Source organism: Rhinatrema bivittatum, chromosome 4 (assembly GCF_901001135.1).
Source record: "Rhinatrema bivittatum chromosome 4, aRhiBiv1.1, whole genome shotgun sequence".
In the NCBI taxonomy this organism is placed as follows: domain Eukaryota; kingdom Metazoa; phylum Chordata; class Amphibia; order Gymnophiona; family Rhinatrematidae; genus Rhinatrema; species Rhinatrema bivittatum.
Window position 1 is genome coordinate 139,210,800 of NC_042618.1, and position 26,664 is coordinate 139,237,463.

At 46.0% G+C, this 26,664-nt stretch overlaps 1 protein-coding gene across 1 annotated transcript in view; it reads left to right on the forward strand.

Moving 5' to 3' along the window:
• Positions 1-26,664, forward strand: part of LOC115090152 (putative N-acetylated-alpha-linked acidic dipeptidase) — a gene marked incomplete in the record, with an annotated part of 417,134 nt that overhangs the window by 70,042 nt on the left and 320,428 nt on the right. The window contains 3 exon segments of the mRNA XM_029598900.1: positions 1,523-1,706; positions 4,441-4,531; positions 4,621-4,716. Coding sequence (XP_029454760.1) covers positions 1,523-1,706; positions 4,441-4,531; positions 4,621-4,716 — 371 coding nt within the window.

Sequence of the window (26,664 nt, forward strand, 5' to 3'; positions counted from 1 at the left end):
ATTCACTAGGGATGTGAATCGTGTGCCCTATCGTCTTAACGATCGAAATCGTCTGGCAGGAGAAGAAAATCGTGTTTGGCACGATTTTTTAGTTAAAAAATCGTTAAAAATCGTTTTTTCCGATTAGTGCGCTCTAACAGGAGTTAGTGCGCACTAATCGGAAAAAACTAACGGAAAATGATACAATTTGACACTTTTCAGGTCAGTTAAGGTCAGTTTAGGAATGAATATGTATTCCTATTGGCTGCCCTCTTATTTATTCATGTTACCAAGGTTCCCACTGTCAGTATATGGGGGATGGGAAATGGAAACAGTTGGTAGCTTGACAAAAAAAGTAATGTGATCAGTCAATGTGACTAGAACTTGTGCCCTAACCCTGATACCAGGGGTGTTGTGATCTTCCTGCACACAGTGCCCTAACCCTGGCACAAGCTGGAGTCAATGTGTGCAGTAAAGGAGACCTGCCTTTTCCACAAGCTGGAGTCAATGTGTGCAGGAAAGGAGACCTGCCTTTTCCCCAGCTGGAGTCAGTGTGTGCAGTAAAGGAGACCTGCCTTTTCCCCAAGCTGGAGTCAATGTGCTGTAAAGGAGACCTGCCTTTTCCCCAAGCTGGAGTCAATGTGTGCAGTAAAGGAGACCTGCCTTATCCCCAAGCTGGAATCAATGTGTGCAGTAAAGGAGACCTGACTTTTCCCCAAGCTGGAGTCAATGTGCTGTAAAGGAGACCTGCCTTGTACCCAAGCTGGAGTCAATGGGTGCAGTAAAGGAGACCTGCCTTGTCCCCAAGCTGGAGTCAGTGTGCTGTAAAGGAGACCTGCCTTTTCCACAAGCTGGAGTCAATGTGTGCAGTAAAGGAGACCTGCCTTATCCCCAAGCTGGAATCAATGTGTGCAGTAAAGGAGACCTGCCTTGTCCCCAAGCTGGAGTCAATGTGTGCACATAATGCAATGCACAGGAAGCAATGATGTGACTGCTGGAGTGGTGCACTGCCTGCCTACCTAGGCATTTCACGTGCCTGCTAACAAAAATAATAAGCAAACAAGTTCTAGTCACATGAGTGATGATCATCACATTACTTTTTTTGTCAAGCTTCCAACTGTTTCCATTTCACATCCCCCCAACCATTACCTCAGTGGGAACCTTGGTAACATCAATAGATAAGAGCACAGCCAGCCAATAGGAATACATATTCATTCCTAACTGACCTTCACTGACCTGGAAAGTGTCAATTTGTATCATTTTCTGTTAGTGCGCACTAACACGATTTAACGATTTTTAACGATAAATCGTTAGAATTTCTATTGTATTGTGTTCTATAATGATTTAAGATGATATTAAAAATATCAGACGATAATTTTAATTGTTGAAAAACTATTCACATCCCTATTGATGGCATGAGACTGGAAAGGTTGTTGACTTAATTCCATTTAGAGAGTGGTCTATAGCTTATCTGGTAAGAGAAGTTTCAGCCTACGGTATCCTAATGGTCATGGAAATTACAGTACCTGATTTTGACTTTTAGGTAAGGAATGGGGAAACCTATGGCTGTGCCGGGATGATAATTTACTCTGACCCAGCAGACTATGTGGTTGGCAGCAATAACAGGGTATTTCCTGATGACTGGTGGTTGCCTGGTACAGGAGCTCAGAGAGGAACTGTGCTTTTTACTATTGGAGATCCATTGACACCATTTTACCCCTCAATTGGTAAGCAGCAATTAACAGATTTTTTGTATTTTTCTGGTGAAGACAATCTGAATAACAATCTATTACGATGTTACGATGTAAAGATAATATGACCTGTTGTTAAATATCCCACGAGTTACCATGTAAACCGATGTGATATTCCATATTGAATGTCGGTATAGAAAAACAAATAAATAAATCTAGAAATGCCCCAGTCTAAAGACAGCAAGGGTTACAAGAAGTCTGAAAATGCCATTGTTTTCTGAAAAATGGATTCCTCGATAATCTAGTTAAGGTGAAATATATCCTTCCAAATAGGATCATAGGGAAGGACAGCAAAGGAAAATTATCCATAATAAAAAAAGGAAGATGCAAACAAAATAATCAGATCTTTAAAAAAAAAGAGCTGGTTAAACTAGGGCTAGGTCAACTTGTACCCTGTTTGGAATGCAGGCTCAGATCTTTGAGTTTTTGTGTCAAATTCATTTGGATAAATAAAATTTGAGCCAATTCTTATCTGACTCCAGCTTTTCCCAAAACCTCCACATTTGCTTGGATCAGTTAGGATATATGCAGGTATTCAAAGTATTTGAAGATGTTATGATTCTGAATGCTTTGAAAAATGTGAAGCTGAATATATTTGCACCCAAACCATGTGAAAGACATCCATATTGGAGAAATATGGATACCAGAATTCAGCTGTGAATAGTTCTAATATATCTAAGTCTGCTTGATGTATGTTCTGATAAGGATATTTGACTCTGTCTAGCTTATATGAGGTTAAAGAACATAACATTAGAACATAAGATATGCCATTCTGGGTGAGACCAAGGGTCCATCAAGCCCAGTATCCTGTTTCCAACAGTGTCCAATCCAAGTCACAAGTACCTGGCAAGTATCCAAACATTAAATAAATCTCAAGATACTATTGCTTATTAATTAATAGCAGTTTATGGATTTTTCCTCTAGGAACTTATCCAAACCTTTTTTAAACCCAGTTACACTAACTGCTCTAACCACATCCTCTGGCAATGAATTCCAGAGCTTAATTATGCACTGAGTGAAAAAGAATATTCTTTGTTTTGTTTTAAATTAGCTACTTGCTAACTTCATGGCGTGCCCCCTAGATCTTCTATTATCTGAGAGAGTAAATAACCAATTTACATTAACTTGTTCAAGTCTTTTCATGATTTTGTAGACAACTATCATACCTCCCCTCAGTCGTCTCTTCTCCAAACTGAACAGCCCTGACTTCATTAGCCTTTCCTCATATGGCAGCCATTCCATGCCCCTTATTATTCTGGTTGTCCTTCTCTGCACTTACTCCAGTGCAACTATATCTTTTTTGAGATGCGTGACCAGAATTGCAGATAGTATTCAAGATGTAGTCCCACCATAGAGCGATACAGAGGCATTATGACATCCATCGTTTTATTTGCCATTCCCTAATAATTCCTAACATTCTGTTTGCTTTTTGATCACCACAGCACACTGAGCCTACAATGTCAATGAATTATCCACTATGATGCCTAGATCTCTTTCCTGGGGGTTAACTCCTAAAATAGAACCTAACATTGTGTAACTACAGCAAGGGTTATTTTCCTTATTTGCATCACCTTGCACTTGTCCACCTTAAATTTCATTTGCCATTTCGAACCCCAATCTTCTAGTCTCACATGGTCCTCCTGCAATTTATTACAATCCGCTTGAAATTTAACTACTCTGCATAATTTTGTGTCATCTGCAAATTTGATCACTTTACTCGTCATACCTCTTTCAAGATCATTTATAAATATATTAAAAAGTACCAGTTCAAATACAGATCCCTGAGGCCAAACGGCCCCACCACCATTACCTCTCTCACAAAGAATCAGATCTAAAATTGCTCCCTCTCTTGTCAATTCTTGAACCAATTGCTCCATTTATTCCATCCAGGAACTTTATCTCTCTAACATGACTTGATGCTTCACTTACCCAGTCAATATTGGGGTAATTGAAATCTACAGTATATTCATATCAATTAGTCCGGTATACAACTAAAATCACAGAATACCTTAAACAATCACGTTGTATCAAAAGGGTCTTTAACTTTTAGTGTGTCAATTTATCTTAATATATTGGACCATCATACTACCCGCAGTTTGCAAGTATGTAGCTGTGAGTCTTTTTAATCATCAGTCCATAACCCAAATGTCTTCTTTTTTATATTTTTATGTTTGCAAAAATTTTACTTTTTTTGTTTTTTGAGTTTTTCATAAAAATGTGGAAAAAGTACTTCCCTTTGGTGGCGCTACTGCGGAGTTTATGAATGCGAGTCCGATGTGTCCACGTTTCACGGGCTGCTACTTCAGGGACTGCACTGGACAGTTAACGATGTGAAGTGTTCTCCGGGCAATATTTATCAAATTAAGTATATCTCTTAAATCCACATTGCTTTTCCGAATTTTTCTAGGTCCAAATTAATTTTTCTCAGACCTTGCCACCATTTCCTCTTGTGGGGTTCAAAGCCATGTAAATGGGAGTTACTATCAGTATTATGTTCCCTATTTCAAACAATGTCATTTAGTAACACCATCCACCATAGAGGTGCCTGCATGTACTGTACATTTTGGGTGTGCTGAGATTAAAAACTTTTTGTAAGCAGCCACTTCATTGTAGAGCATATAGAATATGTTCCACACTATTATACATGTTTATAGTTTTTAGATCTGATACATTATTTATTCTCATTTTCATTTTGTCCCATATTTTATAGAATCTGCATATTACCTAGATGAAAAGGAGATTCAATTGCCATTGATTCCTGTAACTCCTATTGGCTATGACGATGCTGTTAAGTATCTCAGGTACATATACAATCAGACAGCTTCAGTTCAATTCATTGTAATCCAAAATGGGCCATATAACCTCCTGATTGTTTAATATATATTTTTAGTAAAATGGCAGGCGAAGAAGTGCAAAGCACCTGGCAAGGGAAACTGAACATTACCTACAGAGTTGGACCTGGATTCTTACAACCACATGAGAAAAGGTATTGACTATTCAAACAGAGATTTAAAAAGAAGTGCCATGCCATGCCTTGTGCAGGGAAACTTATGTCACAGAAAATGACAAAGTAACATGAGAAGCACAGGACCCACAAGTTGACATACACGGTAATTTTTTTTTTAAAACAAGATCACAGTATGTTTTAGCACTTTTTACAGGTTGCACTAGAGGGTGCTGTGCTCACAGCTTTCAAAACTGTAATTAATTCACAGCGTTTACAAGATTTCATTTCACATATATATGTAATTTCATTACCTGTAATTCAATTAATTTTGTTAAAATACATAATGGGGCCAGCCCCGTGGCTCAGTGGCAGTGCAGTGCAGTACACTGCCATTCAGAAGGTCCCCAGTTGGTTCCCTGAGTTGGGTCTTCTGAATTTTGAGTCAGCTAAGGCTGGGAATGCTGTGGAGGCCCCTATGGTGATAGGGGAGTGTGTCATGGCCACTCTGGTGGTCCTACTTAAAGCCCATGACACAGGGTTCCTGAAGGAGCATTGGTGCATGACTCCCAGTCTTAGGATCTTTTCTGCAATGGCCAGACTGGAAACAGTGTGTGTGTGTGTGTGTGTGTGTGTGGTGTGTGGTGTGTGTGTTAAAATAGAGGAAAAACATCCCTGGATAGTTCTGAATGAATGCTCGTGGAGCTAGAATCCCAGCACCAGTTCCAAATGAACTGGAAGGAAAAAGGAGAAAGGAGGACTTACTAAGCCCCAAAAAAAACCCCCAGCATGATTTTAGCAGAAAATATAACTGAGTACTTACAACTATGTACTTCATTATACTGAAAGCTGACACAATTGGAGTCCAGTTTACCCAAAATATAAATATTTTGCTGTAGGGCCAGAAATAAACCTAAAAATCTAGAGAGGTTAGAAATGTTCATCCAAACTGGGAATCTGTCATGTGACTCTTTGTATTAATTGTAATTGCCAGACTCAGTTTAATCAGTGAATCTGATTGAATCATCCTTTTTCCAGAGAACAAAGCAGAGGTGTGCAGTGGATGTGTGTGAATAGTATGCATTGCCTGGACTGTACTGCCTTCTGCACACTGATGTGCAGAAATTGTTTCTGCCAATAGAAAGCTCAGTGTGCAAGAAAATGTTTGCTCTTCCATACAAACTACATTCAAAATGTTTTACGAGTCCTGCTGTGGTACAGTGGCTGCTTAAGAAAGCAGAGAAAGAATAAACAGTGTAAGGAATAGAGAGACTGGAGAATTAACATATAAATCTTCAGCACAGGAAGTTTTCCAATTTTTGCTCAGCTGAAGGTGAAACCTTCACTTTGACCTCTTCCAAGTGCCATCAAGATAGTTTTACAGTTATACCAGTCTCTTTTAGATGGATTTTACAGCTAGTAGTCAGACTTCATCTTGATCCCACAAGAGCATTGCAAGCAAGATATTAATAGATGGACTCCAATTTATTGCTTTAAAAGTTTCTCTAGTGCAGAGAGTGAAAAAATGGAGGTCTTTGCAGACAAAATATTAGCTCACTGACATTCTAATATACCTTTAAGTGATTTAGAATTGCAGTGTACGTATATACACTGGCTTTGATTTCTACCACTTTTTTTCTGGCTCACCACACGCTGTGCAAAACGGGGCTTCATAATGTTAATGTAAATTCTAACCCATCTAACTACATGACATGGCAACTGATCATACAAGACTTCTTTTTGTCAAATAATAAGGCATGGTTTACCCTTTCTAAATCATCTTTCTTAGGTCTTTAATGATTATTTTCTTGTTCACGTCAGTTTCCTTAGATTTAATCTGAGTGGGGCGGATTTTCAGAGCCCTGCTCGCGTAAATCCGCCCAAAACCGGGCGGATTTACGCGAGCAGGGCCCTGCGTGCTGGGAAGCCTATTTTACATAGGCCTCCCGGCGCGCGCAGAGCCCCGGGACTCGCGTAAGTCCCGGGGTTCTCCGTGGGGGGCGTGTCGGGGGCGGGCCCGGTCGTCGCGGCATTTCGGGGGCGTGTTGGCAGCTTTTTGGGGGCGGGTACGGGGGTGTGGCTACGGCCAGGGGCGGTCCGGGGGCGTGGCCACGCCCTCCGTACCCGCCCCCAGGTCGCGGCCCGGCGCGCAGGAGGCCCGCTCGCGCGCGGGGATTTACTTCTCCCTCCGGGAGGCGTAAATCCCCGGAGAAAGGTAAGGGGGGGTGTAGACAGGGCGGGGCGGGTGGGTTAGGTAGAGGAAGGGAGGGGAAGGTGAGGGGAGGGCGTTAGAGGATTCCCTCCAAGGCCGCTCCGATTTCCGAGCGGCCTTGGAGGGAACGGGGGTAGGCTGCGCGGCTCGGCGCGCGCCGGCTATACAAAATCGATAGCCTTGCGCGCGCCGATCCAGGTTTTTAGCAGATACGCGCGGCTCCGCGCGTATCTACTAAAATCCAGCGTACTTTTGTTTGCGCCTGGAGCGCAAACAAAAGTAGGCTATTCGCGCGCCTTTTAAAATCCGCCCCAGTATGCATAGCATCACCTACCTCTTATAGGTTACATAAAAAAATACATTAAGCATGAGATCCCTTCACACAAAGTTTTGGCTATCTAAGGGGTCATTTCATCCCCCAAGGTTCGGGCTTCCAGTTGGCGAATGAAGCCAGATATTTGGGGTTTGACAAATATTAACTGCTGTAAAAAGATTTATACCAAGGAAATTCAGAGCTACTTGGCCATGGCTAATTATATTTACTAAGGCTAGAAAACAGAAGGTTGAGGCATACAGGAACATCTAGTCATAACAATTTGGAAAAAGAAAATTGGAGCCTTTACTAGGTGGATTGCTTTGTTATTTGATTATTTTTATTGTACCCAATTTGATGTGATTAGCAAACTGCAGGTAATCAAATGTTATTAAATAAATAAATTGATTACATTTACCATAGGTGCTCCATTATCCCCACTCTGCTTTTGACCTGGCCTGCTTGCTGTTAATCATCCTCACATTTAAGCATCATTTGTCTGCTTCACAGAGACCTACAGTCCTCTCCCAACATATTTATTCCTGCCCAAAACCAGGAGTAACTATTATAAACTGCACTTTATGCTGCATATGGGAGGAAAAAGCATTCAGAAATCACTGAGACCCCTTTTTTACTAACCACTGGATGTGAGTCAGCAATTTTATTTATCTATCTATTTATTTATTTATTTACAAGCACTTGTATTCTGCATTCACAAAACACTGTTTGAAGTGGAGCACAACAATTCATAAAAAAAACAATTATACAGTCACAAAAATAACAACACAGCATATCATGGAACACACAATTTAAAAGAATCATTAAGCAAAATAAGTTTTCAACTATTTTGATTTCTCTGCTTCCTAAACTTCTCATTGGGTGTTGAACTAATACTGAGTTAGAATAAGGGAACTATGACAACCTGACCTCTTCCTTCAACTTCAAAAACAAAATGCCACACCATACTCAGGCGTCACCAGCTCCTGTACAGAAAGGAGCACACCTCTGCTACAGCCTCCACTGGGAATGCTGTGGCAAAAGGATATGCCTTTCTCATACCTTCATTGCCAATTCCTATTACACTAGGCCATCTCTCCTGTGGAGATCCCCATGGGGTCTCTTCAGATAAATAATAGTGTAGCAATTTTCTTTACAGTTTTCCTCTCAGCAAGTCTCAGAGTGTAAGCAGTTTTTGTGTAAAACCCTCTTGACAATAATTAAAATAAAATTGTCTTCAGGCTATCTCCATGTCCATGGTTTCTGACAACTCAGAGTTCTCCACTTCCATGTCTTTGGGTGCATCCACCAGTTACAGGGAGGGTTTGTATCTCACCCTCCCAACCAGTCACTGTCCAGTAGTCCCTGTAAATGTATTTCTCGTGTGTCCTTAGTGAGATCAGAGTCCCCTCTCTCTCTGTACTCAGGGACTCCACACTCAGATCCCCATTGGCCCAGAGTCTCCCTGGGATATCTGGGAAACACAGTACTTTCATGAAGCTTTTTGCTATTGGGAGTCTCAGTCTCTACCTTTTTCTTGTACATGGGCTCTAAGGTGGTTTTTAGCTTGTGAAGAGGGTGCTGCATCATAGGGACATGTGAATGCCACAATGAACATGACAAAGAAGCACAGTCACAATATGAAAACACACAGCCACACATGTCACCATGATGCACCACTTCAGATATGTATATGTAAAGCTAAACATTCACAGGTTGGCTATCCTGAATGCATTGGGTAACTTCAAATCCATACACTGTTCTTACCTAAAACTAGAAGAGAGGCTGTCCTGCTCCAATTACCACATCAAGAGCATAATGGTGACTGATTTGTTCTACAAAACACAAAATAGAATACCTATTAATTAAGAAGCAACCCAAAGTCAACAGAATTTACAAATCAGCTATTACTGGCCCATCTCAGCTTGGCTGCATACATTGGATCCATCAACAATGTGCTAGTACCCTCCACCACACATGCTCAATGATGAAGAACAATAAACATTACCTACCAGAGGGGGTCATTTTTCAAAATGCGGTATGGCGTTTTCGCATGCGTTAAGGGCTTATTGCATGCGAAAAGCCCCGTTTTCGCATGCGATAGGCCCTTAACGCATGCGAAAACGTGTTTACCGCATGCGATTGCACCATATCGTATGGTGCGATGCAAATTCCAAAAATGGGAGGAGTTAGGGGCGGAGAGTGGGCTGGGTTAGCCTCTCTGCGAAGAGCTATCGCACAGCCATAACGCAGATTTTAACTACACCTCTTTGAAATGTGTTATGCAGTGCGATAGCGGCCGTGACCATGCGGTAAGGTTTTATCACCATTTGCGATGTGTCCCGTAAGGCTTATTTCAGATGATTTGAAGGCCCTGGAGAGAGAGAGAGAGAGAGAGAGAGAGAGAGAGTGTAGGGGGTTAGGGGCCACTTTGACATGCTACGTGACACCTACGAACAGAACAGTGGTCACTTGTGAAGATTTGCTGGCCTTCGGAGTGAGGAAACTCACTCCAAGATGAGATTTGGGCAAGGTTCTCTCAACCTAGCTTGATGGACTCTCTACCTGGGTAACATCAAGCTAGGTTGAGAGAACCTTGCCCAAATCTCATCTTGGAGTGAGTTTCCTCACTCTGAAGGCCAGCAAATCTTCACAAGTGACCACTGTTCTGTTTGTAGGTGTCACGTAGCATGTTAAAGTGGCCCCTAACCCCATACACACTTACCTAATCCCCACCTCGAGTTACTAGGTTGGCCTACCCTAGGGATACAAATACCTGCCTATGGGTCATGTTATTATGGCCAGTCTCTCTCTCTCTCTCTCTCTCTCTCTCTCTCTCTCTCTCTCTCTCTCTCTCTCTCTCTCTCTCTCTCTCTCTCTCTCTCTCTCTCTCTCTCTCTCTCTCTCCCTCCCTCCCTCCCCCCCCCCCCCCTGGGATCATTGAAAAACTGGTCCCCCAGTGGTGAAATACATCAGGTTTGGCACTTATTGCAGAATCTGACATGGTATCACAATGTGCACTAACTTATCTCTTCGCACAGGTAATTATTGCGAAAAATACTATATTAGCATAAAACATGCCCCTTTTGCTATCACATGCAGTACTTACCGCATTTTGATAAATCCAGGCCAGAGCCAGCAGGAGGATCTACCAGAGTTACTCCTCAGTTCCAATATTGGTAAGGAATGAACAGCTGGAGAAATGTGGTGGCCTCAGGGCAGCAAAAGCAGTGGTTCTACATAGAAACATGATGCCAAAAAGACCATTATAGCCTATCTAGTCTTCCCATCCCCATTGATGGCTTTACAATCCCCCCTAGCCCATCAGAGATCCTCTGTGTTTATCCCATGCTTTCTTAAATTCACATACTTCCTTTGTCTAGGTATGTGCAGCAGAAAAAAAAATAATTTGTTTTGTTTTAAAATTCATTTCGTGGGGATCCTAATTCATTTTTTTAGTTTCAAAATGCAAAAAAAAAAAAAAAAGTTTTTAGTTTGATTCATTTTCATATGCCATTAAAATCAATGGGGGAAACATTACAGGTAATTTTTAGCCTATATTGGGCTCCAGAAAGGGGGGGGGGGTGTCATTAATTTTCTTAAAACTTGTTGGAAGACATCAACAGAAGGGAAAAAGAACTCTAAAGTACCTAGAAGGACTGAGGATATTGGAAAGTGCCACTAAAAGTGGCATGAATGACCTATGTCTCCATAAAGGGGAAAAGGGGTACCAACATTGGCAGGATTTCACTAAGTCACTATAAGAGGAGCAAAGAAGCAGAAAAAGTAGGAAGAAAACCCCAAAGCTCCAAAAGTGGGTACCAGCAACAGTGCAATGAACCCTTGATAGCATTTCAAGTGACAAACTAGCACTGGAAGTGGTATTAGCATGCTAAGGCAGTATGGAGGGGGAGCAAAGCAGAAAATGTGGTAGTAAAACCTTCAAGGCAGGCACTGATAAAGGGGCCAAGCAGTGCAAAGAGTTGCTTCAAGCTTTCAGAGCAACATGAGAGGTGCAAAGTAGCTCCCCCAGACTGGCAAAGTGTTAGCTCTGGGGCAAGACAGCAAGGCATAGTGGCAAAAGAAACTCCAAGGTGTAGGGTCTGGGTATGGAAGCAAGGCTGAGTGGCACAAATACCTCCAAGGTGCAGGGTGGAATTTAGATTTTCTTGGAGAATGCGATTGCCAAATGTAAAAGTTCTTATCACAATTGGTACATGACAGTGGTTTCTCTAATGATTGTGGGTGGTTTTCCAGGAAAGTAGTGAAGGCTGCTTTATTTAGAGACCATGTCCCACATTATTGAGTTGCCCTCAGTCTGTTCCATTTTCTGATTTTCTGGGTTTGCATGAAATTTCTGCACTACTCTAAGAGGTAGATCTTTAAAAAGTACGCCGGATTTTCTAAGATACGCACGTAGCCGTGCGTATCTTAGAAAATCCGGGGTCGGCGCGCACAAGGCTGCGCAAAATCGGCAGCCTGTGCGCGCCGAGCTGCGCAGCCTGCCTCCGTTCCCTCCGCGTCCCCCCACCTTCCCCTCCCTTCCCTTATATAACCCACCCCCCAACCCTACCTAAATCCCCCCCTACCTTTGCTGTACAAGTTACGCATGCTTGAGGCAGGCATAACTTGTGCGCGCCGCCTCGGCATCCCCCGGCACAGGCCGCAGTGCCGGGGGACTCAGGACCGCCCTCCCGGCCCTGTCCCCGAACCATCGCCATGTCCCCGGACCCACCTCGGACCGCCCCTTGACCCCAGATACGCCCCCGAACACCCCCCCAGCTGGCCGACACGCCCCCCACACACACCCCCTCTCGCCCCTTTTACGAAGCCCCAGGACTTACGCGCATCCCGGGGCTTTGCGCCCACCAGCGGCCTATGCAAAATAGGCATGCCGGCGCGCAGGGCTTTTAAGATCTACCCCTAAGTGTTTTCACATTCAGAACAGTGAAATGGTTAAGCCGAACATCTTTTGTCTTGTGCCAGTTTTTTCTCTTTCAGAACGAGGGTTTTTTTGGGCAAAAAAATCTTCCCATATCCTGTACCTGAACACTGTCAAGTTGGCAGTTCCTCATTTATTGGTTTTGTATGAGTACCCTCTTACTACTTTAACCTTTTATAGTATTCAGTTCATTAAATGGTTTCTCTTGCGCATCTTCTATCTTGTACCAGCAGTTCTTCCTCTGAATGAGTACTCTGATGGAGAAACTACTGGGCTAGGGTTAGGAAAGAGAATGCTACAATACAAATTTTCAAAACTACGTGCATTGTTGGGAAGGAAAAAAGCATCCATAATAAAAACAGCTCCAAATCACTGTGGACTTATTTTCTGATGCAAAGTTCACGTGTTAAAGTACCCAAGGACATTGCGAATACCCACGTTATTTTGAAAATTGTCACCATGATCTGGATCAGATCTCTTTCCTCATTCAGTCTGGAATAAACAAGAACTGCATGGTTCGCAGTTGGATTTAATGCAAAGTTCTACCGTTCAATGTACTTTAAGGTGGAAATTTCAAAACACTGTTACACAGGTAAACATATGTTGCGTGTTTTGAAAATGTCTCCTTTCTATATGTGGTTAAAAGAACATGCCCTATATCTGCACAGTTTGGGGCTCTGTGCATGGACAGAGTGGGGAGATTAAAAAAGACGCAGGAAGTTCATATTGAAATCCCTGTGAGTGTTGCGATTCCGGGGCGCTCCCGGAATCGCCACCTACCCCGTCGCGGTTCCGGGTTGAGTCCACGGTCCCCGGGCCTTCGGGGACCCCTGCCGCCGCAGGCCCGGCGTCTGCCCGCCTCGCCCGGGCCTGCAGCTTCCCCTGCTACGTCGTCCTCGCTGCGTCGGAGCAGCCGGCGTCCAGCCGCGGCTAGCTCCGCCCCTAGACGCGCGCGCGCGCGGCAGGCCCCGGTTCTTAAAGGGGCCAGCGCGGGAAAATGCAGCCCAACCTCGGGATGACGTCAGACGCCCTCAGGGTATTTAAACCCTGCTACGAGATCTGCTCCTGGCCTTGCAACGAGGTTCCCAGGTATTTCCTGCTTCCAGTTGCTGCGTTCTCTTGTCCTCTTGTTCTTTGTGCTTCCTGATCCCGGATTGGCTTACGACGTTCCCTGGCTCTCGACTCTGGACTGGCTTACGACGACTCTCTGGCTTCTGACCCCGGACCGGCTTACGTTGACTCTTCGGCTCTTGACCTCGGACTGGCTTTCGGTGATCCATTGGTTCCTGACTCTGGACTGGCGAGCGACAACTCTTCGGCACTTGGACTTCAACAGCCTCAGCCCTCGCGGGTCCTCCTAAGTTCCAGCGGCCGGGTCCCTACGGGCTCCCCCTGGGGGGACTCCGGCTTCCAGGGTGAATCTCCTAAGTCCCAGCGGCCGAACTCCTACGAGCTCCTCTCGGGGGAGGATCGGCTTCCAGGGCGAAGGTCCTCTCAACACAGTGCCAGCACCACCATCACCTCCTTCCTCGCCAGAGCTCTTGGTCGCATAGGGCTCCCAGAGTTCCACCCTCGGCCAGCCACCAGTCTGTCTTTGCCGCCTCCTGGTCGGGGTCGCTGCTGCAACCACCTACAGCAGCTCTTCCTCTGGCTCCGATCGGCCCAAGGGTCCACGACTCCAACATATTGCAAGGCCATGGACCCGGCGGACCTTGCCGGTCTAAAGGCCATTCCGGGCATAGCCCAGAAGTTGCAGCAACAGCAGTCCTGCCTGGATACCTTGATGTCTGCCGTACAACACCTGGCGGATCGCGTAGATGGGACCTCCGCAGCTCACCCCGCAGCCTCCACGTCTCAGGTCTACCCGGGTTCCCCTGTCCCGGTACAGATGCCAGCACCCCCTAGGTACTCGGGGAATCCGAAGGCGTGTCGGGGGTTCCTCAATCACTGTTACATTCGTTTTGACCTCCTACCTGCGCAATTCACCACGGACCGGGCAAAAATGACCTACATTATTTCCCTTCTGGATGGGAAACCTTTGACTTGGGCTTCCTCCCTTTGGGAGCGCCAAGATTCCCGCTTAAATAATCTCGTGCAATTTGTCAAAGCTTTCCGGAGGATCTTTGACGAACCATCCCGGGCCTCCACCGCCGCCTCAGAGCTTCTCCAGCTGAAGCAAGGTAATCGCCCCCTGGAGGAATTTGCGATGGAATTCCAGACCCTGGCCACCGAGCTGGCCTGGGGCGAAGATAGTTTGCATGGGATTTTTCTGGAGGGCCTGTCTCCTAGGCTCCAGGATGAACTTGCGGCCCGGGACCTTCCGGATGATTTACAGGAACTCATCGAGCTGGCTGGACGCGTGGACCGGCGCATCCAGCGCCGTTTCCATGAGCGAAGGTCCGGCCAAGGAGGGTCCGCTCGTCGAACCACGCCACCTCGGGTTCGAACTTCACCTTCTGCGGCAGCTGCTCCTCCGTCTGAAGAACCCATGCAGTTGGGTCGGGGTCCTCTCTCGGCCAAAGAACGAAGGCGTCGACGCTCACAGGGACTATGTCTCTACTGCGGTGGTAAGGGGCATTTCCTAGCCCGCTGCACAGAGCGTCCGGGAAACGCCAGAACCTAGAGTCTAGTGGGGAGTTGACTCTAGGCAGTATCTCTCCGGACTCTCCATGTACTGTTCCAGCTAAACTCTGTCTTCCTGGAGGGGGTTTCGATACCCTGGCACTCCTCGACTCCGGGTCCGGGGGGAATTTTATCCTCCGAGACCTGGCGCAACAGCTACAACTCAAAGTCGTGCCTCAGGAACCACCCTTGCGAGTATAGTCCATCCAGGGGATACCCCTCCCAGGAACCATAGCTACTCGTACGACTCCGCTTCAGCTTCAGGTGGGTCTTCTTCATAAAGAGGAGATCTCTTTCCTCATCCTCGAGAGGTCCATTCACCCACTCGTCCTCGGACTGCCCTGGCTAAGAAAACATTCTCCGGTGATCGACTGGTCCTCGCTCCAGATCACATCGTGGGGCCCAGGCTGCGCCCGCCATTGTCTTCCTGCTCGCCCGCTACAGATGCTTCCGCTCCTGGCTACTCCTCTGACAGTTCCACCCCAGTACCAGGCTTTCCAGGATGTCTTTTCTAAAGAGAAGGCAGAGTTACTCCCAGAGCATCGCCCGTTCAATTGCGCAATCGACTTGCTCCCGGACACCACGCCCCCTCGTGGGAGAGTATATCCTCTGTCCTTACCGGAGACCAAGGCTATGTCCGCCTACATTAAAGAGAACCTGGACCGAGGGTTCATCAGACCGTCTAACTCTCCGGCTGGAGCCGGCTTTTTCTTCGTGGCCAAAAAGGATGGGTCTCTTCGGCCCTGTATTGATTACCGGGGCCTGAACCAGATTACCCGATGAGACCGCTATCCATTACCTCTGATTCCGGAGCTCCTGGATCGCCTACAAGGAGCTCGCGTTTTCACCAAGCTGGACCTTAGAGGGGCATACAACCTCGTACGAATCCGACCAGGCGACGAGTGGAAGACTGCCTTTAATACCAGGGACGGCCATTACGAGTACCTCGTCATGCCCTTCGGTCTCTGCAACGCTCCAGCGGTGTTCCAAAATCTAATGAACGAGGTGCTACGTGACCTCCTGTACACGTCAGTCATTGTTTACCTCGACGATGTCTTGATTTTTTCCCGGGATCTTGATGAACATCGGCAACATGTGCGACAGGTTTTGCTAAAGCTGAGGGAGAACCGACTATACGCGAAACTGGAAAAATGTCAGTTTGAGGAGGAGTCTTTGCCCTTTCTGGGATACATCATCTCCTCTACCGGCTTCCGCATGGACCCTGAAAAAGTTGCCGCCATCCAGAACTGGCCCCAACCAGTGGGAGTAAAGGCAATCCAGCGGTTTTTAGGCTTTGCCAATTTTTACCGCCACTTTATCCCACATTACTCCTCCTTGGTGGCGCCCTTAACAGCCCTCACGCGCAAGGGTGCAGATGCACGAAGTTGGCCACCAACTGCCGTACAGGCCTTCCAGGATCTCAAAGAAGCCTTCCTCCAGGACACTTGCCTCCGACACCCGAATCCCCTACTTCCATTCATTGTGGAGGTGGATGCCTCCAGCGTAGCCGTGGGGGCCATCCTGTCCCAGGTCTCCAAGGACGGGAAAACCCGGCCATGCTCCTACTTCTCCCGGAAGTTTTCGCCTGCCGAGAGGAACTACGGCATCGGAGATAAGGAGCTACTGGCCATCAAGCTGGCCTTTGAAGCATGGCGTCAGTGGCTGGAGGGGGCCCAACATCCTATTGTGGTTTATACGGACCACAAGAACCTTGAATACTTGTCCCATGCACAGAGGCTCAATCCGCGGCAAGCACGCTGGTCCCTCTTCTTCAGCAGGTTTAATTTAATTCTTCGTTATCGGCCAGCAGCCAAGAATACTAGGGCAGACGCCCTCTCACGTGTCTCTGAGGTTGAGGACAGCCCCGACCCTCCTCAATACATTTTGGATCCGGCTAAAATCCAACTGGCAGCCACCGAAGTAGCACCAGCAGGGAGGGTGGTAGTTCCAGTACGTGATCGAAGACGGGTCCTAGCCTGGGCACACGATTCATTGACGGCAGGACACCCCGGGGTCGCCCGGACTCTCCAATTACTGACGGAGTTCTATTGGTGGCCACGGGTGAAGGAGGATGTTCGCCTCTACGTACAGTCCTGCTCCACATGTGCGCAGCAAAAACCTCTGCCGGGTCGCCCCTGGGGGCTTCTTCAGCCACTCCCTGTACCCGCGGAGCCATGGACCCACATCTCCACGGACTTCATCGTCGAGTTGCCCCCGTCTCAAGGGAAAACGGTGGTATGGGTCACGATTGACCGCTTTTCGAAAATGGCCCATTTTGTGCCCCTTGCCAAGTTACCCACGGCCCCAGAGTTGGCTGAACTTTTCATCCACCATGTCTTCCGCCTGCACGGCTTACCTCAGCATATTTCCTCGGATCGTGGCCCCCAGTTCACGGCAAAATACTGGCGGGCGCTCTGCAGGAAATTTGGGGTTCAACTAGACCTGACCACGGCGTTCCACCCCCAAGGCAATGGGCAAGTGGAACGCACGAATCGAACCCTGAAAGCGTTTCTCCGAGCCTTTGTTAGGGAGCAGCAGGACAACTGGGTGGCTCTCCTTCCATGGGCCGAGTTCTGTTACAATCGTCATCGACACTCCGCCAAGCTACAGTCTCCCTTCCAGCTGGTTTATGGAAAGGTTCCCAAGCCTCCACTACCGTTGCCTGTGTCTACCTCTTCGCCAGCGGCGCAACTGACGGCCAACCAGATTCACCAGCTTTGGCGCACCACTCAGGAGAAACTCCACCGCACCGCCGCCCGGTTTAAGGCTTACGCGGACAAGTCTCGCCGACCCGCTCCAGTATTCTTGCCCGGATCTAGGGTTTGGCTCAGTACAAAAAATATCCAGCTCCAGATCCCTTCCATGAGGCTAGCCCCTCGCTACATCGGACCCTTCCGGGTAGCCGAGCGTGTTGGCGCGGTCTCCTACTGCTTACGTCTACCATCTACTCTTCAGATACACGACGTCTTCCATGTTTCTCTCCTCAAGCCGGTGGTCCTCTCTCGCTTCCACCCTCTGCCTCCGGAGCCTTCCGAGGTCGCTTCAGATCCTGGGACCACGTACATGGTGAGAGAGGTCTTGGACGTCCGGTTCCGCCGTCATCGGTGGGAATACCTCCTGTCTTGGGAGGGCTATGGCCCAGAGGAGAATTCCTGGGAGCCCTCTTCCTATATTTTGGATAGAGACCTTCTTCGCCTGTTTCACTCCGCGCACCCGGACAAGCCGCGGCCCCCCGGGAGGGGGCGTAGGAGGGGGGGTACTGTTGCGATTCCGGGGCGCTCCCGGAATCGCCACCTACCCCGTCGCAGTTCCGGGTTGAGTCCGCGGTCCCCGGGCCTTCGGGGACCCCTGCCGCCACAGGCCCGGCGTCTGCCCGCCTCGCCCGGGCCTGCAGCTTCCCCTGCTACGTCGTCCTCGCTGCGTCGGAGCAGCCGGCGTCCAGCCGCGGCTAGCTCCACCCCCTAGACGCGCGCGCGTGGCAGGCCCCGGTTCTTAAAGGGGCCAGCGCGGGAAAATGCAGCCCAACCTCGGGATGACGTCAGACGCCCTCAGGGTATTTAAACCCTGCTACGAGACCTGCTCCTGGCCTTGCAACGAGGTTTCCAGGTATTTCCTGCTTCCAGTTGCTGCGTTCTCTTGTCCTCTTGTTCTTTGTGCTTCCTGATCCCGGATTGGCTTACGACGTTCCCTGGCTCTCGACTCTGGACTGGCTTACGATGACTCGCTGGCTTCTGACCCCGGACCGGCTTACGTTGACTCTTCGGCTCTTGACCTCGGACTGGCTTTCGGTGATCCATTGGTTCCTGACTCTGGACTGGCGAACGACAACTCTTCGGCACTTGGACTTCAACAGCCTCGGCCCTCACGGGTCCTCCTAAGTCCCAGCGGCCGGGTCCCTACGGGCTCCTCCTGGGGGGACTCCGGCTTCCAGGGTGAATCTCCTAAGTCCCAGCGGCCGAACTCCTACGAGCTCCTCTCGGGGGAGGATCGGCTTCCAGGGCGAAGGTCCTCTCAACACAGTGCCAGCACCACCATCACCTCCTTCCTCGCCAGAGCTCTTGGTCGCATAGGGCTCCCAGAGTTCCACCCTCGGCCAGCCACCAGTCTGTCTTTGCCGCCTCCCGGTCGGGGTCGCTGCTGCAACCACCTACAGCAGCTCTTCCTCTGGCTCCGATCGGCCCAAGGGTCCACGACTCCAACAGTGAGCATTTTATCCTGCATGCATTGGACCTGCATTCTCTGCCAACCCCAGAATTTTCAAAGGGAAACTCTGCAGGAAATTTCCCTTTTAAAATGTACTTGTAGGCCCTCCTTGGCATTATGTTATCATATTAAATGGAACTTTTAGGATTTATGTTAAATGAAACCTTTAGGCACCAGTTATGTAGAGACGCTGACAGCACATATGGCAATGCACTCATAGGATATCCCGATCACCTGAACTGTACATGATCACGATGAATACCCTCGATGCAGAATTCTAATTTGGAACATGGACCATGTTGGGGTATTTCTCTATTATGTTGCCACTCTTCTATGAATGATTTCCAGTGATTATCCTATAAGATAAGTTGTTTTTTCTTGCAATAATTCTGAAAAATTTCTCAAAAAAATACCCTGACTAAAAATTGTCAGTAGTAGTAAGGTATATAATACAGGATGAATAGTGAATGATAAATGACCAATGATTATAAATAAGGCAGAGTTATAAGTGTGATAGCACAAATCGATGATGCCTAGTATTAAGGTAATTTTTCAGTGTCTATTGTGATAATATAATTTTTTAAAATATTTCTGTAGTTTAAAGTCTAAATCACAGAACAAAATAGAAAGAACTGGTGGACCACTGTTGTTGCAGTCTTATGTTTTGGGCCTCACAGCCTCCCACTTTTGGTAAAGAAGTGAGGTTTTTCCCTTTATAATGCACTCCATGCCTGGAAGGATTTACCTCAGGGAATTTGAATTCAGTGAATTGTTTTGAAGTCATCATTTGAGAAGTTTTGCTTTTTTTTTTTTCTCTTTTTTGTGAATCCCAGGTCTTGGCTGGAGGAGGGAAAGGGCGCTGCCACAGTAGGACAGGGTTAGAGAAGATTTGCTCTGTTCATCTTGCAACCAACAGAGGGACTGTAGTGACTCGCTACAAGTAGAGGCTGAGAGATTGTTTTTTTTAAGTTGGCCTTACTACTAATGACAATTTTTAGTCAGAGAACTTCCAGGAATATTCACACTGGATAACATCCCACATTGATGATGCTTGAGATCTCCTTGGCACCAGTATCCAAACATTATAAAAAAAAAAAAAAAAGGATGTGAAAGAAGGTCTACAAAGAACAGCCATTATGGAAACAGACTGACTGCTGGATTTCTAGCACTAGTAATTGAGATAATTGCTCCTGGATTGTCATTTGTGAAATCTACTGCAAGATAATGCTATTCTCAAAAACAAACAGTACAAAATAGCACCTTCCATTGATAACTATATCCAAAGTACTTTACAGATAAGAATATAAATGCAGTATTACACAATAACCTAGGGAGCAATTTTCAAAGGGATTCTCTGCGAGAAAGGGTGCATTTACCTGTGGAGAAAGCCCCGCTGAAAATCTTCCTCCCATTTGTAGGGAGAAGGGGCAGAGTTTGGAGCAGGGTTAGGATGGGATGGCTGCAGTTTCTGCTTTTGCATTGCCTCTGGCAATGCCACTGCTGATATCATCATGGGCCAGCCATAAGACCTGGCCTGCTGTAGGAGGTGGGCAGGTTGCTTCCAAAGGGGTGATACAAAAGGAAGTCACCCCATTGGCAGCTCTTTCAAGAGGAAGTGGGAAAGTTTTGCAAGCATTTTTCTGCAGTGGCTGGGTAGGAATGATGTTAGATGTAAGTTGTCTTGATCCCTTGTGAGAGGAGAGGTTTGGGAGGGATAGTTAGACTTTTGTTACATTGATATACATGCTATTATATTTGATTTTTCTTAAATGTATTTTATGTATGTATTATTCTAAGCCACCTTAAGTCCTTTTCGGAGATCGGGACATATACATTGAAAGATGAAATTACATGCAAGGATTTAAGTTTGAAATTCTTATGCGTTGTTTACCCCATATACTTTGCACCTGCAATGTATTTGGATTAAAAAATTTTATGCAACATTGGCCACTAGGGCTGTGCATTTCTTTGAAACAAAATAGAAAATATCAATCCCCTTCACTAATTCATTTCATATTGTTTTCCAAATGGAATGAAAGAAATACCAATTAACTTTTGTTGGTTTGCTTTTTGTTTCATTTTGAATACACTTCTTATAAAACACCCAAACCTTCCTTTTCCAGATGACAGCTGAAAAAGACTAATTGACTCATCCAGCCTGCCTAAATATTTCGGTCCACATTGCTAAGGATATATCTATATATCCCAACTGCCAGTCATAGACATTTGACTGCTAGTAGGATATTGTTCCTTACCCAATTCAGTTTTTATCATCTTTCTCTTTGGTTCCCTACCATTCCAAGGAGATGGGTATACTAGTTCTTACACCCAATTCAATACTCATCAACCTGCCCCCCCTTTCCATATCAACTCTGAGCCCTACAACAACCCAAGAAGCCACCAAAACCAGTGAGGCCACTGCCTAAATATTTGGCTGCCTAGGTCTTCATGGCCTTATCGGATGGTTTCAAGCCACCATCAGCTTGCTGGCACCAATCCAGTTGGTTTCTATGTAGCTGTAGCCTGCTGGTACCTGCCTGGCTACCTCATGACTTGCAGTGTTCCTTTTTTTTCTCCTTATCACCTTGCTGAATAGTAACTGAGTACCACCAACATACTGGTATTGACCTGGCTGGTTTCTTGGAGTTGTGGCCTGCTGGTACCAACGTGGGAACCCCATGATCTGTGTCACCAGGTTTATTCAAGCTTTCAGTCCTATTCTTTAGGGATGTGAATCGTTTTAGGACGATTAAAATTATCGTCCGATAATTTTAATATCGTCTTAAACCGTTATGGAACACAATACAATACAGATTCTAACGATTTATCGTTATAAATCGTTAGAATCGTGAGCCGGCACACTAAAACCCCCTAAAACCCACCCCCGACCCTTTAAATTAAATCCCCCACCCTCCCGAACCCCCCCCAAATAACTTAAATAACCTGCGGGTCCAGCGGCGGTCCGGAACGGCAGCGGTCCGGAACGGGCTCCTGCTCCTGCATCTTGTCGTCTTCGGCCGGCGCCATTTTCCAAAATGGCGCCGAAAAATGGCGGCGGCCATAGACGAAAAAGATTGGACGGCAGGAGGTCCTTCCGGACCCCCGCTGGACTTTTGGCAAGTCTCGTGGGGGTCAGGAGGCCCCCCACAAGCTGGCCAAAAGTTCCTGGAGGTCCAGCGGGGGTCAGGGAGCGATTTCCCGCCGCGAATCGTTTTCGTACGGAAAATGGCGCCGGCAGGAGATCGACTGCAGGAGGTCGTTCAGCGCCTCGCTGAACGACCTCCTGCAGTCGATCTCCTGCCGGCGCCATTTTCCGTACGAAAACGATTCGCGGCGGGAAATCGCTCCCTGACCCCCGCTGGACCTCCAGGAACTTTTGGCCAGCTTGTGGGGGCCTCCTGACCCCCACGAGACTTGCCAAAAGTCCAGCGGGGGTCCGGAAGGACCTCCTGCCGTCCAATCTTTTTCGTCTATGGCCGCCGCCATTTTTCGGCGCCATTTTGGAAAATGGCGCCGGCCGAAGACGACAAGATGCAGGAGCAGGAGCCCGTTCCGGACCGCTGCCGTTCCGGACCGCCGCTGGACCCGCAGGTTATTTAAGTTATTTGGGGGTGGGGGATTTAATTTAAAGGGTTGGGGTGGGTTTTAGGGGGTTTTAATGTGCCGGTTTTCGATTTTTTCGATTTTTTCGATTTTTTTAACGATTTTTCACGATTTTTTCACGATATTTTACCCCCCCAAACGGCAACAATACGATTCCCTCCCCCTCCCAGCCGAAATCGATCGTTAAGACGATCGAGGACACGATTCACATCCCTACTATTCTTACCACTGTTTTCCATGTTTACAGAGTTAACACTGATGACATTCAGTTTTTTATCCCATATTAATCATTATGGTCTGCAACATTTAAGTTTGTTTCATTGTGTCTGAGTGCTGTAAATTCTTGGTAATCTCATAATAAATTACCCCTTGATGTTGAAAAAACCAAGAGTACCATTTTTGCTACCATGAAAAATCCATCTCCTGATACTCCCACAGTGTATAACTTCAGTAGTCATGGCATCCCAGTCAGTACAGAATTTTGGAGTTGTCATCTACTGAGGCAGTTGAAACTACTTCTTGACCCTCAGGATTTCCATATAGTCTTGTAGGTTCTCATAATGACAGGCTTCGATTATTGGAGCACATTGTTTATTGGGCTCTTTGCTAATTCTTTGTTTGATTCAAACTGTTTAAAATACTGCTGCTCATTTGTTAACTGGTGCGAAGATGCAGGATTGTATTACTCCAGACCTGGCATCCTTGCACTGGTTACCAGTTCATTGCAGCATCCAGCTCAAATTATTCTCTTTGATACAGGCTTTGGGTTCTTTACCAAAAGAAATGTACTATCTAGCTGGAGAGGTTCAGAGAGATTTAGTGAAGAGAGGTTTGAATTTGACTCCCCCAAGTGGGAGCTGCAGCAGATGGTGTGCTCTAGCAGTACATAAACCCCTGCCATCTTAGAGTGTGGATTTTTGTTGGATTTTAGTTAGACCTCAGTGGATGTGCTTTATGTATTTCTGTTAGATTCTTCTGAATTGCCCTTCTTGGGTCCACCATTTGACCCAATTTTGTTGTGTTGTGCTTTTTTATTTCACTTTTTGGAAATGTTTCCCGTGAGAGCCTTGGTATCTCTTCACAGAGGATTTGGGGAATCTCCTTGAAAGGTTAGATCAAAGGGGTAGAGAAGATTCTGATGCTTTCTTTCTCACTTCCAGTGGATAGATAAGTCAGTGACCTGATGCAAAGGAGTTTCGAGTTGCTTTTTTCTCAATGACTATCTTCTCATTTGGGAGGCAAGGAAGTTTTTCCACCCTTCCTCTCTTTTATTTTGTTTTTCCCCTTTTGGAATCAAAGTGTATTTTTTTTTCCTTTTGGGACTGAATACCCTTGGTAGCAGGGACCAAGTTTCCAAGTCATTGGGAAGAAGAGGTGTCTTTCACCTAGGAAGAGCCTGAGGAGTGGGGGTTTCATCAGAGAGGAATGGATTCCTGTCCATTACCAGAGGAAAAGAGTTGAAGATATTGTTCAAGGGTTATTTTTATTCTGACTTAAGTGTGCCAGACTTGAGAGGAGAGTGTTCCTTTGGTGCTTCCAGAAGGAGATCTAAGATTTAAAAAGACTACAGGAGAGATATGAGAATTGTGACTTGTTGCATTCTGTTAAGCAATTGGGACTAAATGTTAAATATTCTATAGTGGGGAGAATCTTCACATAAATTCAGGAGTAGGAAGAAGGATTTCACTTTCTACAATGTGAATAACTAAAAGGAGATGGAGATAAATTGTTAAGAAATTGACTTCCATAAATTCAAAGATTTTACTAGAAGAGTGCGGTCATAATTGTATTAATCGTTATTCTTCATTATGGTTCATCAATGTTATTTCAACCTAATAGGGTCATTTATCAAATCGCGTTATGGCGTTTTCACATGCGTTAAGTGCCTTTAATGCCTGCAATAGCACCATAATGCATGGTGTGATGCAAATCTGAAAAAAATGAAGTTAGGGGTGGGCTCACAGTTTTGTGAAGCCCTATTGCATGGCTTAACTGCACCTTTTTCATTAGTGTTTTGTTGTGATGTTTTTTGCCCAGGCCTGGTTTTAATAGTTTTGAAGCTCCTGGAGAGGCAGCCTAGCTATATATTGTGTGTGTGTGTGAAAGAGAGGAAGAGAGAGAGAAGGAATGAACCTAGCCATGATATGCTCACACTAGATAGGTATTTATAGCTCTATGGGAAGCCCACCTAGTAACTCGAGGTGAGGTTTAGGTATTAATGTAGGGGTTAGGGGCCACTTTGACATTCAAAGTGAGACGTACAAACTGCACAGTGCTCTCTTGTGAAGATTTGAGGACCTTCGGAGTGAGGAAACTCAGCCAAAGATGAGATTTATGCAATGTTCTCTCAACCTAGCTTGATGTTACCCAGGTAGAAAGTCCATCAAGCTAGGTTGAGAGATCATTACACAAATATCATTTTTGGTGAGTTTCCTCACTCCAAAGGTCCTCAAATCTTCACAAGAGAGCACGGTGCTTTCGTATGTCTCATTTTGAATGTTAAAGTGGCCCCAACCCCTACACTAATACATAAACCTCACCTCGAGTTACTAGGTGGGCTTCCCATAGAGATATAAATACCTATCTAGTGAGCAGGAATTACAGCTAGGTTTTCTCTCTCTCTCTCTCTCTCTCTCTCTCTCTCTCTCTCTCTCTCCCCACTAAAAATGGTCCACCCAGTGGTTGTATGCAGGAAATACAACAATTCCAGAATGCATCACAAAGTACAAAAAGGTTAGCATTACCATAAAACACACCCCTTTTCCTATCACATGCAATATTTAGTGCATTTTGATAAATCCAGGCCTAAGTGCTGTAAAGAATCTTCAGTCAGTTTATAAACTATCAGTAAACAAGTTGGAAACCACATTGCCTCTCAGTGTCATTATTATTGCTGTTTACAGGGACTGAAAAAGGGCTGTGTAGGTATGTTGGTTAATGCAAAAGGAAGCTCTGGACATCATAAATAAAAGCTATCCTGGAGAGCTGTTTGTAGATAGGGTCTGTTTTATTTCTATGTGCCTTTAGGGACAGCATCTGGGTTCTATCCCACCCAGGGATTACACATAAATTACCACATAAATAAATAAGTAAATGTTTGATCCAAATATGCCCAATTTCCATTATGGGTTAGATTTCAAAGTGTCTTATGTGCACAAAACCTGTTTTGTGCATGCAAATGACATTTTGAAAATCAATCAGTGGCCAGTGCACATAACCTGTTTTCATCTGATTCTTTTTTGTGCACTGAGGAGAGGTGTTTCAGGGGATGGGGAGGGAGAGTTGGGGCAGAGTTTTAACTTACGCCATACTTTTTTTTTCTGGAGAAGGTGCAACTTTGTGCAAGGTTATTTATGGGTGTAATCACCTGAGAATTTTCAAAGCAAATTTATGAGTGTAAGTTTGCTTTGAAAATACTTGATAAAGTCTGCATGTACAATGTATATATAGTGATGATGGGGCTTTGCCAGTCAGTCACCAACAGTTGCTTCCAGTATTTTTCCAGCAATGGTCAGTGGGAGGGGTTTTTTTGGTATTCAGGATTCCTCTTATTTCCAGAACCCCACCTTGTTGGGAGAAAGGCTTATGTGGGATATAAAATCCCCATGAACATGCTCAGAGTTCAGAGGAAAGACGATTGAGGAGAGAGTTGTTTGGTGGATTGCAGAAGCTAGAGATCATCCCTGGGTCTCAAGCGACTGAGTGGGTTGGAGAGAGTGGAAGAAGAGGAGAGAAAGAACTCTGTAGAGTCTTGACCTCATGCCTGGGGGCCCATTGACTTGAAGGAGTAGTATTGCTTTTGAGAAGATTTCTAGAAGATTAATCAGCCCAGAGGGAAGGGTGTCCCCTGGTATCCCAAAAGGATGCATCAAAGTATCTTTTTGCCCAGATGACCATTAAATAGCAAGATGAAGAGAAGTATTGAAGTTTTGTGAAAAGAACTCAAGAGACTTGAATTTTTGAAGTTGGACTATAATTGAGAGTGTTTTGACCCAGTTGAGATTTTTTGAGCTGGGAATACGTTTTCCATCTTGTCCAGCCTGTGGTGAAGCTATACTCTAAAAGGTAGATTTTAAAAGAGCCATACACAAAAATATA